Source organism: Oryctolagus cuniculus, chromosome 13, assembly GCF_051225735.1.
Source record: "Oryctolagus cuniculus isolate XC-2025 breed Fujian yellow rabbit chromosome 13, ASM5122573v1, whole genome shotgun sequence".
In the NCBI taxonomy this organism is placed as follows: domain Eukaryota; kingdom Metazoa; phylum Chordata; class Mammalia; order Lagomorpha; family Leporidae; genus Oryctolagus; species Oryctolagus cuniculus.
The window spans coordinates 40,055,499-40,069,910 of NC_142879.1; the positions used below are offsets into that span (position 1 = coordinate 40,055,499).

A 14,412-nucleotide genomic window follows, 5' to 3' on the forward strand; every position below is an offset into this window, starting at 1 on the left:
TGTGGATGTTTCAAATAAAAGCTGCTACTGAGACGGACAGATTTAATGCTTGATGGTGATCGTGAGCTCACATCCCGGTGGACAGAAGCGGTGCACATCGAACGATGGCGGTGGGAGTGTGTTTCTGTCAGCTCTCTTCCATCATGACTGAAGCCTGCCCAGATTCCGGAGTGGAAGTGTGAGCCTTATAAAGCAACGCAGGAGGCCGCAGCTGGGTTTCACGCTCCAGACCTGCTTCAGGCTGGAGCTCCAGGACGCTCTGGGGAGCAGGGTGGAACGCTAGCCAGACTGGACGAGACCCCCCAGCGTGCCTTTCGTGCAGAAAGATTTCCTGGCCTGTGGGGAGTTCTTGGCTGCTCTCTGGCTGAGCGAGATGGGGCTTTGCTGCCCGCATTGTAGATGGAGAAGGGGACTGATGTCACTCCTGGCCGCATGACCAGCAGGGGGCCCAAGACAAGCATCTTAAAGGACTTCGACTTTATACATTTTGAATATTTGCAGCTTGCTAATTGTGATTGAAAAGCATCTTTTTGAGAGTGAAAGCTGAAAAGTCTTCACTTCCAAATCAACACAATTTTGTTAAAAAAGAAAATTATAACAGTGTATAACTGTGGCTTCCATGTTTGAGTTTTCACGGTATACTTCATTGCGCTCACTAGAAAGGAACAGTAATTATTGCTTAGTTTCTCTAAGCAATAATTTTTAATTTTTTATTTTTAATTTTATTATTTTTAAAAATTTTATTATTTTTAAAAATAAATCAGTTATTTTCAAAATGATTTAATGGGGCTGGCACTGTGGCGTAGTAGCTTAAACCTCTGCCTGTGTTGCTTGCATCCCATATGGGTGCCAGTTCAAGTCCCAGTTGCTCCTCTTCTGGTCCAGCTCTCTGCCATAGCCTGGGAAAACAGTGGAAGGTGGCCCAAGTGCTTGGGCCCCTGCACTCCTGTGGGAGACCAGGAAGAAACTCCTGGCTCCTGATTGGCCCAGCTCTGGCCATTGTAGCTGTTTGGGGAGTGAACCAACAGATGGAAGACCTTTCTGTCTCACCCTCTCCCTGTAACTCTGCCTTTCAAATAAAACTAAATAAATCTTTAAAAAACATCTTCAGTAATCTGCAAGGTATAACGTTAACTAAGCTGACTTTAGTAATTTACAATCTTATGACTTTTTAAAAAAGATTTTATTTATTTATTTGAGAGAGAGAGGGAGACAAAGGTTCTTCCACCTGCTGGTTCACTCCCCAAATGGCCGCAGTCACTGGAGCTGTGCTGATCTGAAGCCAGGAGCCAGGAGCTTCTTCCAGGTCTCCCATGCAGGTGCAGGGGCCCAAGGACTTGGACCATCTTCCACTGCCTACCTGGGCCATCAGCAGAGAGCTGGATCGGAAATGACATTTGAAGGACAGCAGTATCTCTTAGGTCTCGATATGGTATCCGTGCTGGGTCCCTGTGGACCTGGTGTAGCACTTTGATTTGTGAAGCTCTACGAAGTGGTGTTAATGTTACCTTACCTTTGGGGTTGAAGCAACTGAGACTTAGGGGTTTGCCAAAACTCCCAAGGGTTTTCTGACCTGAAAGTGTAATGTCCATTTCTGTAAACAAATTCTGTCACCGTGATGGCAATTTGATGTCAGGGCCTGTTCTTAGTGAAGTGGGAGAGGTGGGACTGAATTTTATTCCAGGTCCTTGCCTTCTTGCACTTGGAGAAGCATTCTAAGTACAGGCACATATACAGGGTGCAAAGTAGTGAGTTTACTTAAAAGCGAGACAGCAGGGGCCGGTGCTGTGGCATGGCCGGTAAAGCCACGGCCTGCGATGCTGGCATCCCATATGGGTGCTGGCTCAAGTCCTGGCCACTCCACTGCCAATCCAGCTCCCTACTAATACTCCTGGGAAAGCAGAAGAAGACGGTTCCAATGCTGGGGCCCGGGAAGAAGTTTCTGGCTTTGGGCTAGCCCATCTCCAGCAGGTGTGGCCATTTGGGGAGTGAACCAGTGGAAGTGTCTGTCTCTCCCTCTGTAACTCTGCCTTTCAAATGAATTCATAAATGCCTTTTAAAACAAAGGTGGGACAGCGCACACACACCTGGGCATAGTTGAGGCATGGCATAGGCCAGAGGTAGACAAGGCGTAGGGAAGCGGAGGTGGAGAGAAGGGCACCTTCGGCAGCCTCTCCAGTTGGGGGTCTCTGACGAAGGAAGACCCGCCCAGTTGCCCGCCTCTTTTATAGGGTTGGAAGGGGCGCGGCTGCAGGCGTCGCCCATCCCAGGGCCCCGGGGAAGAGACATTCCTCCCCGCAGGGGGCTACTTGATGGAAACGCGGGTAGGGTTACAGGAGGGGCGAGGAGGCTTCTGGTTTCCAGCTCCGGCCTTCATCTCGTTCTCGTATTTCCTGGCTGGGGGGTGGGGGGGACTTCGATGAGCTCATTCACACCGAACGCGAGTGACTGAGGCGGCCCAACGTATCCGCCTGCTTTCTTCAGTGTTTTGTAACTGTGTTAGGCTAGAACAAGCCTACTCGCGCTTCCGAAGCAGAAATCCACTTAGGTGTCCTTGGTAAGTGGGTTGAGAAAGACTCTGATTAAAACCACACTGCAAAACAGGGAAGCCCGACCGGCCTGTTTTAAACTCTCGACCTCAAAAGGAAGGAAGCCAGCCATGCAATGATGATAGACTGCAGGGGGCACAGGGGCTGGGAACCAGGGGGGGGTCCCTTACAGCCAGGCTTGCGGGCCTTTCCGCCTCTGGCCCCGCGTCGTGGCGGGCTTGCCCTTCCCACGGCAGCGTCGTGCGGGCGCCAGCTGCCCCCGGACGCCTCAGGAGCCGCGGCATCGTAGCTCGCGCTAAGAATGGCCCCCATTCCATTTTAACCAGAAGCACCTTCGGCTCAGAACCTTCGTTATCACCATACGAATTTATTATTTTCTTCCAAGCTTTTTTTTTTTTTAATCTCTTCTGCCAAGCCACCTTGGACCCCCAATTATCCCCTGCGAAAAGCCAGGAGGGTAAAGGCGAGGAGCGCGCGGTCCGTGGGTTGCGAGGGCGCCTGGGCGGCCGAGATAAGGCCGGGCCAAACATGCCCGCGAGCTGCACCAGGCGCCGACCCGCCCGCTCGGATGCCCCGGCGTCCCCGGGCTCCGGAGCCGAGCCGCGGGGCGGGGCGGAGCGGACGCGCCACGGCGCGCCGCCAATCGACGGCGCCAGGAACGATTCAAAACGCCGAGGGGCCAATGGGAGCTCTGGGCGGCCCCCAGGGGCGGGACCGGGTGCGCGCGCGCCCGGGCCTCGGGACCGCGGGGCGCGAGAGCGCGGCGGGCAGCGTCGCGCGCGCGGAACCGCCGCGGAGGTGCTGCTGCGCGACTCTTCCCCGCCGCAGTGTGAGTTCCCGCCGGAGCCCGGCGCAGGTGAGCCCCCGGCCCCGCCCGGCGCCCGCCCTCTGCTCCCCGCTCCCCGCGGCGCGGCCTCCGAGGGGCGGCCAGGGGTGGGGGGAGGCAGGGGCGGGCGCCGCGTGGGGGCCGGGGTCCTTGGGCGCAGGGCCTGGCGCGGCGGCCTCGCCTTCGCTGCTTTCCCCTCCCGCTCCGCCTGCTCGCTGGGCGGTCGGCGGCTGCGGAAGTGGAGCGGCGGGTTTTGAACCGCGGACGTTTCCCTCCATGTTGGAGGCGCGCGGTGGCGCGGCGCGGGGTGGGCGGGCGGCGGTGGGCGCCTTTGTCCCGTGGTCGAGCGCCGCTGACAGATCGGCGGCGCGGGGCTGCTGTGGGAGTCGGCTTTGTGGTGCCTGGCCCCGGCGGTCTCAGAACGCGGACGTTTTGGGTCGGCTTGCTCTTTCCTGCTGCGGCGCGATCCTGTTTCTTTTCTTTCTTTCTTTTTTTTTTTTCCAGCCTTTTAAGGTTAAAACGATCCTCCCGCCCCGAAGTGACAGCTTGCCTCGCGCTTCCCGCAGCCTCAAGGGGCACTTAGTGAGCACTTGATCGCGCGGGGCCTTGTTCCAGGCGCTCTGGCTGAGCGCCGCGCTGTCCGGCGATGCTTGGAAAGGGACACAATGGACACGCTCAGGGCCCGGTGTGGGCGGCCCGGGGCTTCGGCCCGCCGCGGGTGTGCGTTTCCCGCTGCTGCCCCCCGGGCGGACGCCGGCGGGCCGGGTTTGCACCCTGGGGACTGCTCCGAGGGGAGGCTGGGGTCCAGGGAGGAGGGGGAGGGGGGCTTGCTTTGGCCCTGGCCAAATTTCAGGACAAGTTTAGCTCCCGAGAGCCTTCTGGGGAGTGGGAAGAGTAGAAGGCCGCTGTGCCTGTACGGCCGCCCGGGAAGGCGGCATTTGGGTGCAGCGGGAGGGAGCGAGGCCAGGGCTTGTGCGTCGTGCTGGTCGGCGCAGGTGTTGCAGGCACCTTCACCTGAGCTGTTTCTGTCACATTCAGACCAGTTGGTAAAAGTGAAGGGAATGACCGGAAGACCGGGTAACAGTCGTCGGCAGGGAAAGGCATCAGAGGATTGTAACACTGATAAATAGTAACACGCTGGCGCCTCTTGAGACGGAAGAGTCAGCAAGCCTCCGGCTAAAGAGAGGGGAGGCTGCGGCTCCCGGAGCTTCTGCTCCTGATGACCGAGGTCAGGAAACGGGTTTTCCTTCGGAGCACCCGGCTAATGTCCTTGCCCAGAGAAGCCAATCTTCGTCGGTCTCACTCCCTCTGGCCTAATGACATGCGCAGGTGTCTGGGGCCCTGCGTCCTACCCTGGCCCTGCAGGAGATTATGTTAGGATGCAGTTGCACCATATCCACCCATCTGGCAGTTGTGTGTGGATCTTGTGCAAAGTGGAGGAGTCCGCGTGTTGCTGGCTTCGTCTTTTGGAACATTTGTATGTGAGACAGTGGTCTCCCAAGCAGAGTGCTGGTTTCTTTTGTCGTCTTTTTCTTTTCTTTTTTTCTCTCTGTCTCTCGTGTCTCTTGTGTGTCTCTCTCTCCCTTTTTTTTTTTTTTAAGATTTATTTATTTGAAGGGCAGCTACAGAGAGGCAGAGGCAGAGAGAAAGGTCTTCCATCCATTGGTTCACTCCCCAAAGGGCCACAACGGCCAGAGCTGGGCTGATCTGAAGCCAGGAGCTTCTTCGGGGTCTCGCATGCCGGTGCAGGGGCCCAAGGACTTGGGCCGTCTTCCACTCACTGCTTTCCCAGGCCTTAGCAGAGACCTGGATCAGAAGTGGAGTAGCATGGACTCAAACTGGTGCCCATGCCCATGTGGGATGCTGGCACTGCAGGCAGCGGCTCTACCCGCTGTGCTGAAGCGCAGGCCCCTGGTTTCTTTTTTGCATCTGTCAGGAAAGATCACTATCAAGTCCCAACTCTTAAGTAAATCTTTTTTAAAACTAAGCTTTGGGACGTAGCATGCATCCACCAGATGGCTTACTTTGTTTGACTCAAACCATTTTACTTAATGGGTAACAGAAAAATCTTTTTGGCCTTGACCTGTGTTCAGTATTGCACAGTACTATGAGTGCACTGTGTCATAGGTGCAAGGCAAAGATGTCCAAAAAATGACATTTTTTGTAAAGGTCCAGAAAGAATCTGCTCACGGGCCTTTACAGGTAGCCCTGAAATCTTCATTGTAGGAACTGCCTTCTTCAAACCCGGTTGAGCAGTGTAGAACTAGCACTTAGGACGGTGGATTGACTTTGGGGAGCCCAGGGAGGAGGAGGGGGCACACGAGAAGAGAGAAGTAGGGCACATTTCCTTCCTCTTTCTTCGTACTTGGGGCTTGAGGCTCAGTGTTGAAACAGGCAAAGCTTGCTCTTGTCACCTTCCCTTTCTGTGCCCCTCCTGCCTGTCCAGAGCTGGCCGCTGCTCAGGTGCCCGCCCCTAGGGTGACTCCTTGGCCGGGCCTGACTTCATACCTCGAGCCTACACCCATTCATTACCCACTGATGCTATCTCAGGTGTTGGGAAGAAAGCAGGCTCTTACCTAATGTGTAACTGGCTGACATCTTTGAATCGCCAGATAAGCACTTGTGTTTTCTGTAATCTACTGCTGTCTATCTAGAAGCTATGTGAACGAGTGAAGCTTGGGCAGGTTTTTCTCAGGTGATTAACAGCGGGGAGGTGTGCTCAGGAAAGACTTTCCCAGGAGGCCCAGGTCGGGCAGCCTTCTCGCAGTGGTCTGAGGGCTCGGGCTGTGACAGGAATGTGCACCCCTGTGTCGCCTTGCTGGCCAGCTGCAAGTGACTTAGCGTGCCCCCCATGGGTCTTGCTGTCTGCCTCTTGGAGCAGAGCGGGCCCCCGCCGGCTGGTTCATGGTGTTGGAGGGTCGGAGGCGCTGGTGGTGGACCTGCTGCTCAGCAGAGGGAGCAGCGTGACCACCAGGAGCTGGAGGCACCAGCAGTCACCTGACATTTCAGGTGGCGGACAGGCCTCGTGGAAGTGACACTGCTTGCAGATTTGTTGGTGGCTTCTTGGAGTGTTGTAGATCCCAGGCTTCGTGGGCCAGGCTTTGATTCAGTGGAAAAGAATGTTGTAATTGGGGGGTCGGTGTCTGCCACAGGCTTGAGAGAGGGGAACTTGGATGACGGCCAGGTGCGTGCTGCTCTGCGTGGGTGGTTGGCAGAGTTACTCGGTAGACGTTTGGGCTTTGGCTCCAAGAATCAAAAGCTTATAACGCCCACATTTGCTATTCATTCTAATTTTAGAATTATTTTTCTTGTTGATGGGTTATTGGCATATTAGCTGCACGTTTTTGGTTTTCCTAGTCTGTTTTCAATAAAGGCAATTTATTAAAATGTAATTGAAAACATTTTAAAAACTTTTGTAAAACAATATGCAAATACACAGTCAGCAAATGTGTCTTGTGCGAGACTCTGCTCTGACTTTTTTTTTTTTTTGCTCTGACTTTCGATTAGCAGGAAATACGGTGACTGTAGGTGGGTAGCATTTTGCATTAGAGCAACTATTTGATGCCTGCATACATTGTCATAACTAATCCTTAGTGTCGCATGTGTCACACTGGCTAAATCAGCCTTATGTAGTGATTCCACATGGGATACAATGTGGCAGAAAGGACACCTTCTGTGTGGTGGTACCTGCTGTTTCCTGCCATTTACATTGTTAAACTTCAGTTTCCTCATCTTTAAGGAGTTGTACCCCTTTCCTCTAGAAACGCTTCTGGCCCTGCACTTTGACCATTTATTAAGAAAATCTGGAAAGCTGTAGCTTCGAGATCAGCCTAGGGAAAAAAAATATAAATATAACTGTGCACATATTGACTCAACTTTTTTCTTTAAAATTGTTCAGGCTAATTTTAGAAAATGCCAAGTAGGAAGTTTGCGGATGGTGAAGTGGTAAGAGGTCGGTGGCCCGGGAGTTCGCTTTATTACGAAGTAGAGATTTTGAGTCATGACGGCAAATCTCAGCTCTACACCGTAAAATACAAGGATGGAACTGAGCTGGAATTGAAGGAGAGTGACATCAAGGTAAGCGCTCCTCTGGCTTCCCCGAGAGTGTTTACAGTGAGTGCGGTTTCTAAGGCAGGGTGGTGAGTTCTGGCTCTGGGTCAAGTTCCTGCTGTGGGTCACATGCTGTTCTGGGCTCTGGGGATGCATGAAGAAGGCACAGAGCCTCGATCCCCAGCAGCTCAGTTTACTGGGGAAAGTAGACCTTTACGGTGGGCTGCATGTATGCTGCGGGTGGGACCGAGCACATCAAGAGTAGGGAATGGCCCCAGTGTCGGGGAAGCTGAAACCTGGACCAGGTGCTGAGGACAGACTGGAATGACGAAGTTGATGTTGCTGGAAGGGTGTGATGGTCGGGCCGGCCGAGGGATAAACAGGCTGCATGGGGAGGGTTTTTATCTTTCATGTCCAGGGGTTTGGGCTTAACTGAGAGTGCCATTAAATAGCTTTGAGTCCAGCCCATGGCTTTTCAGCCCATCTAGTGAGGGCCTGACGGATGGTATACAAATACTTTACAAAAATGAATTAGTAGAAAAATCAAAAGACATCCTCAGTAAAAGCCACACATTTTTATTGTAAGATTCAACAGACACTAAGTTGGGTTGTCAAAGTGCTATGACAGTTCTGTCCGCCTGTTAGCAATCCTGGCGCTCACTGCCGAGCAGTAACCAGCAGCTCTTGGATCCTACTTTGCTCTAGACCAGGGTCTGGCAAAGGACAAGTTGTAAACAGTGTTGGCTGGGCCAGGCCATGCGTTTTCTGTAGTGCAGGAGCAGCTTCAGGCAATATGGAAGGGAATAGACATGGCTGTGTTCCAATAAAACTTTATTTATGGACACTGAAGTCTGAATTTCAGGTAGTTTTCATGTATCACGCAATGTTTATTTGTTTGCAGTCACTGAGGAAATAGAAAGGCTGTTCCTAGCTGCAGGGCAACGTAAGACAGGGTTGTCCTGGACCGGCGCTTCCTTCTCCAGCTCTGGATCCCAAGAAGCAGTGGCAGGAGCTATTGGGGTGGGGGGGGGACAGGCATGCGGGGCCACGGAAGCCACTCCTGCCCTTTGTCTTCAGGATCTGCTCGAGTGGTTGTTCACAGCGAAACCGTGGGACTCATTTTTTTGTGTTGGCTGAGTTCTAGTTTGTTTTGTCCTGTCATCTCAGTTTTCATCATGTTCATCTTAACCCTTCCTGTGAAGACCGTTGGGGGGTGTACAGCGCAGAGCAGACACGGTGATTCTGCAGAACAGCTTCAGGGAGCAGCGGGAGCAGGGGTGGTGGGGGTGGAAAGGCTGCATTTGTCTTAGGGGAGATGGATCATGGCCGCAGCCTCTTTCCTTGGCCTCATCTGAGCCAGTCTCGGACCGCGGGGTTTCTGTGGTGGGTTCAGAGTTAACGGGAGCAGTTACTGCCCTTGCAATCCTCTCCTAGTTTGAGTCTGTCTCTGTGGATTATCACTTGTGGTGAAGCCATTTTCCTTCTTTTTCTTCCCTAGCCTTTAACTTCTTTTAAGCAAAGGAAAAGTGGCTCAACCTCCAGTTCTCCCTCCAGACGGCGGGGGAGCAAAGGGAGTCGAGGGAGTCGGTCAAGGTCACGCTCCCGGTCCCCTGGTCGGCCACCTAGAAGTTCCCGAAGATCTGCCTCCGCTTCCCACCAGCCTGACATTCAGGAAACAAGGAGGGAAATACTGGAAGTCAAATTGACTCCACTGGTGTTGGTACTTGTCTTTATTCTTCTATAGTGTTTCTTCTTTCTAAACTGTCTTCTGCATTATGTGTATATTTACTCAAATTATTTGTAGTTAATATTAATGTCAATGAAACATCAAATCTAAGGTAATGACTTTGGAAGATTATATAGAAAACAAATGATTCACATAGAAAGCATAGATCTTTTAAATAATGAAAAAGAATGTCTTTACCAGAAGTGCTATTTAATATTGTAGTTTTTAGAAAAGCAGTGTTTAAGTTTTAAATAGACGTAGGTTATAGGTTGTACTGCATTTTTAGTGTTGTGTGAAATGATGAGATGCACCTGTTATAGAGGCCTATTTGCTCGCTTACCATCATTACACTTGATTACTTAACTATTCAAAGATGATAGTTTTAACAGAATTAGTTTCAAAGTGCTAGGTTGGGAATATTGAACTATGTGGAACCTGTAGACCTTGTACAAAGAGTCTACAAGGTAGTAAATAGTAGCACAAATAAAAATATTTTAAGTAAAAAAAAATTTTTTTGAATCAGGGTTTGGTCGGTGTTGTGGTGTAGTGGGTTAAGCTGTTGCCTGCAATGCCAACATCCCATCTGGGCACTAGTTCGAGTCCTGGCTGCTCCACTTCTGATCCAGCTCTCTGCTATGGCCTGGGAAAGCAAAAGATGGCCTAAGTCCCTGGGCCCCTACACCTACATGGGAGACCAGAAGAAGCTCCTGGCTTCAGCCTGGCCCAGCCCTTGGCTGTTGCAGCAACATCTGGGGAGTGAACCAGTAGATGGAAGATCGCCACAGCACCGGCCCTGATATGTAATTAACAGTCAGTTCTTTTACTTTTTTTGTTTGTTTGTTTTCCCTCCAAAGATTTATTTGACTTTATTTGAAAGCAGAGTAAGAGAGAGAGAGGGAGAGACAGAAATTTTGCATTTGACAGCTCACTCCCCAAATGGCAGCAGTGGCTGGGGCTGGTCCAGGCAGAAGCCAGGAGCCATGGGCCAGGAGCCAGGAACTCCACCTGGGTCTCCCCTGTGTCTTCCCAGGTGCATTAGCAGGGAGCTGAATCAGAAGCAGAGCAGCCGGATTTGAATTGGTACTCTGCTATGGAATGCTGGCGTCAGTGGTGGTGGCCACAGTGCTGGCCCCACTTGTTGATAGACAGTGTTCTTCCTTCGGAATTATCATTATTGTAAACAAGTATTTTATGAATTATCTGATTGTAAACTAAGGATAATTCCTTACAAGTGGAACTGCTGAGTCGGATGTTTACTGTGGATTGAGGCTTTTAGTATGAAGGCAATTCAAAAAGTTTGTGGGAAAAATGGAATTAAAAATTAAAGGATAATGTGTATTTTTCATGGATTTTTTTTTTAGTATCCACTTACATATTTCCAGATTGTTCCAAGGAAGTTTATAACAGTATATAACAATAGAGTGTGATGAGTGCCCACTTTGTTTTGTTTTGTTTTGTTTTTTGACAGGCAGAGTGGACAGTGAGAGAGAGAGACAGAGAGAAAGGTCTTCCTTTTGCCGTTGGTTCGCCTTCCAATGGCCGCCTTGGCCGGCGCGCTGTGGCTGGTGCACCGCGCTGATCCGATGGCAGGAGCCAGGTGCTTTTCCTGGTCTCCCATGGGGTGCAGGGCCCAAGTACTTGGGCCATCCTCCACTGCACTCCCGGGCCATAGCAGAGAGCTGGACTGGAAGAGGGGCAACTGGGACAGAATCCGGCGCCCCGACCGGGACTAGAACCCAGTGTGCTGCCGGTGCCGCAAGGCGGAGGATTAGCCTAGTGAGCCGTGGTGCCGGCAACCCACTTTGTTTTTCTGGCCAGTGTGATTGTCAGAGATTTTGAATCCACTGTTCTAATTTGCATTTTGATCACTGCTGGCGAGCTTGAGCATTCTCACTGCTAGTGGCTTCCTTACCAGCCAGGACGGGCAGCGTTGCCTGGTGCTACTACCCTTCATGCGAGCGACTTCACCCTTTTACAGTGCTGGTGACACAGGAGCCCCGGGCTGGCCTTGCTCCTCTCCAGCAGAGCCTCCGAGCGCCACGTGTTGTGAATGGAAGTCCACACTCACGCTGCTGGCGGCTTTGAGCATCATGTTATCATTGGTGTTTTTCCACTTCTAATTGTGATCTTTGATGGAATCTGCCTCACTATGTTGACTGTCCTGTTACCCAGCCACTGACTAAGAGAACTGATTTGCTGTCAGCACAGGTTAGGGAGGGCTGGCCAGCCAGCTGTGTCACTGTTACCTTTGTGGTCACGACAGGTTGTATGTTGGACATTTGGAAAACTGAGAAGTAAAGTGTTTCTTTTTGTTCCATTCATTTTCTGCTAAGGGTCGCACTGGCACTTTAGTAAACTATATGGTGTATGTTGTAACTGTTCAGCCCTTGATTTGAACTAGAACTTGATTTTTTTTTTTTTAAGATTTATTGATTTTAAAGAGCTACAGAGAGAGAGGGAGAGACAGTGATCTTCCATGAGCTGGTTTACCCCCAGATGGCTGCAATGGCCAGGGCTGAGCCAGACCATCGTCCAGGTCTCCCATTTGGGTGGCAGGGCCCAAACAATTGGGCCATCTTCCACTGCTTTTCCCAGGCACATTATCAGGGAGCTGGGTCAGAAGTGAAGCAGCCGGGACTTGAACTGGTATCCACGTAGGATGCCTGTGTTGCAGACAGCGATTTTACCGCTATGCCATGACACTGGCCCTCTGATGCTGTATTAAAGCTGTCCTCCCAGAGGATGCACTTGAGTTTTCAATCTGTTGTCTTCCTGTTAGTTTATTAGTATCCTAGTTTGTCAGGGACTTAAAAAGGAGCAAAGTGACAAAGCTCAGACACGTCATGTCTGAAACTTTTACAAGTTTAACGTCTTCCCTGTTCAGCCTGATGGACTGAGTCGTGGAAAGTTAAATAGGAAGGGGACTGAAGGTCACTAGACACCAGACAGCATGGAATTCACGAAGCAGCGAGTGTTCTCTCCTCTTTTTAACTAGGGGTTGATGCTGTGTGCTGTGAGCAAGCTGGAGCCAATGCTGAATGAATTTACAATATTTTACTTCATCTGCCTCTATAGCAAATATGATTAGAGTATTGGTCAATGAAAGTATAAGTCTAACTACATTTGAAAGATGAAAGACCTTATGTAAGCAATCAGTATTATAAGATCCAATCTTGGGGCCGGGACTGTAGCATAGCGGGTAAAGCTGCTTCCTGCAGTGACGGCATCCCATATGGGCACTGGTTCGAGTCCTGACAGTTCCACTTCTGATCCAGCTCTCTGCTATGGCCTGAGAAAGCAATAGAAAATGGCCCCAAGCCCTTGGGCCCCTGTACCCGTGTGGGAGACCCAGAAGAAGCTCCAGGCTTTGGATCAGCCCAGCTCCAACTGTTGTGGCCATTTGGGGAGTGAAGCAGCAGCTGGAAGACCTTTCTTTCCTTCTTTCTGCCTCTGCCTCTCTAATAAATTTTTTTTAAAGATTTATTTATTTATTTGAAAGAACTACACACAGAGAGAAGGAGAGGCAGAGAGAGAGAGAGAGAGGTCTTCCATCGCTGGTTCACTCCCCAATTCGCCGCAACAGCCAGAGCTGCGCCAATTTGAAGCTAGGAGCCAGGAGCTTCCTCCGGGTTCTCCCACGCAGGTGCAGGGTCCAAGGACTTGAGCCATCTTCTACTGTTTCCCAGGCCATAGCAGAGAGCTGTATTGGAAGTGGCGCTGCCAGGACTTGAACCGGCAGCCATAAGGGATGGCGGCACTGCAGGCAGTGGCTTTACCCACTACACCACAGCACTGGCCCCAATAAATCTTGAAAAAAAAAAATCTTCAGCTTATTGTCATGGCAGTAAATGATTACCATCATACTTCTTTTTAATAACTTAGAGTTCTTTTGATTAAATATTTGTGTTTCTCAATTTAGAAGCCATTTGGAAACAGCATCAGCAGATACAACGGGGAAGCAGAGCACGTGGAGAGGAACACAGAGAGGAATGAGCTGCCCCAGAAGAACACACAGGTGCGGGGCTGCTGACTTTCTTCTCTGCTAGTGAGCTTCCTGCCAGAAGCACATGGAAAATCTTAGTATTTTATAACCTGTTCTAAAATTCTTTCCTTGATTTAAGTTTGTGTGTAATTTCACAGGTTTATTCTTATTAGTATATAGCTATATTGAAATGCTGAATTAATCAGTATAACATTAGTGGTGGCTGTTGATTATAGATATTTAATATTAGTTATTTTTATTTAGGAAAAATTCCATTTACCACAAGAAAGCAGCTATGTGTCTACACAGTATAGCCTTCGTCCTAGAAGAGAAGAGATCAAATTAAAAGAAACAGATTTTAACGAAGAAAAGCTTGTTACAAAAAGACCCGCGTTGTTGAGAACCTATGAAGTGAGCACCACGCAGACGGAGGACCTGGAGTTCGGAGGAGTCCCTGGTAGGCATCAGAACTGGGCCAGCAGCAGTCGCTGCAGGGGACCCTGGCAAGGCCTCTCCCTGCATGAGTGTGGGAGGCAGGTGCAGGATGGGGCCGGGGAAGTGCCTGCCCGAGAGGGAGCAGTGGGGACGGAGGCCCCGGGGAACCTCTGGGGATAATCGTGGAGTAGCAGGGATGCCAGTGTGACTGTATTTGAATCTTTTTGACCAGAACAGCATAGGGAAATGATAAAGGAAGGTTGGTCTGAGAAGTCGTGTGTTGGAGGGATGGTGATTGATTAGGGACATGGAGATCTGCCAGTAATCAGACCCCAGATGGCAGGGCCTGGCCTCTGCAGTAGCAGCGGGAGTGAACTGCGTGCCCAGAACAGGGGCGTGGCATCTGCTGCACAGGTTAGAGTTACAGAGTGGGTGCAACTCGGGAAATTTTATGAGCCAGTTAAGGATAATACTTCTTGGTCAAATGATTCCAGGATCCCTGCTGGCTTAATTGCTTTGTATTTTCTAACTCCAGCCAGCTGATCTGTTAGTGACACTTAGATGAATGTGACAGGAGAAACTCAGGGGTGTGAAGTTTTCTGTTAAGACTGCACTGATCATTTCTCGATGTTTGACTTCAGTTTGCAGATGTCACCCCTCTTGCTCCTCTTGGTTGCAGGTTAAATGTTTCTGAGCCTGGTTTCTCAAGTGGGGTTCAGCCTCTTCCGCTCTGATGCTCCTGGGTGCTCGCCCATTGTAGATGACAGGTAGAGATTAGGAGTTTTTGATAGTACATTAGAAATTGCTTTCAGGGGGCTGGCACTGTGACGTAGTGGGTAATGCC

The 14,412-nt window shown here is 50.7% G+C and overlaps 1 protein-coding gene across 3 annotated transcripts in view; it reads left to right on the forward strand.

Annotated features, from left to right (window-relative positions):
• The window catches only part of LBR (lamin B receptor), a 44,601-nt gene that overhangs the window by 20,181 nt on the left and 10,008 nt on the right, over window positions 1-14,412 (forward strand). The window contains exons 1-5 of one of the 3 annotated variants that reach the window (XM_051821424.3): window positions 3,304-3,405; window positions 7,274-7,452; window positions 8,924-9,145; window positions 13,071-13,166; window positions 13,398-13,590. In XM_051821424.3, coding sequence (XP_051677384.3) covers window positions 7,288-7,452; window positions 8,924-9,145; window positions 13,071-13,166; window positions 13,398-13,590 — 676 coding nt within the window. In that variant the 5' untranslated portion in view covers window positions 3,304-3,405; window positions 7,274-7,287. Of the gene's footprint in view, window positions 1-3,303; window positions 3,406-7,273; window positions 7,453-8,923; window positions 9,146-13,070; window positions 13,167-13,397; window positions 13,591-14,412 lie in introns of those variants that run through there. The other 2 variants (XM_089311472.1, XM_089311473.1) reach the window with 2 other exon arrangements.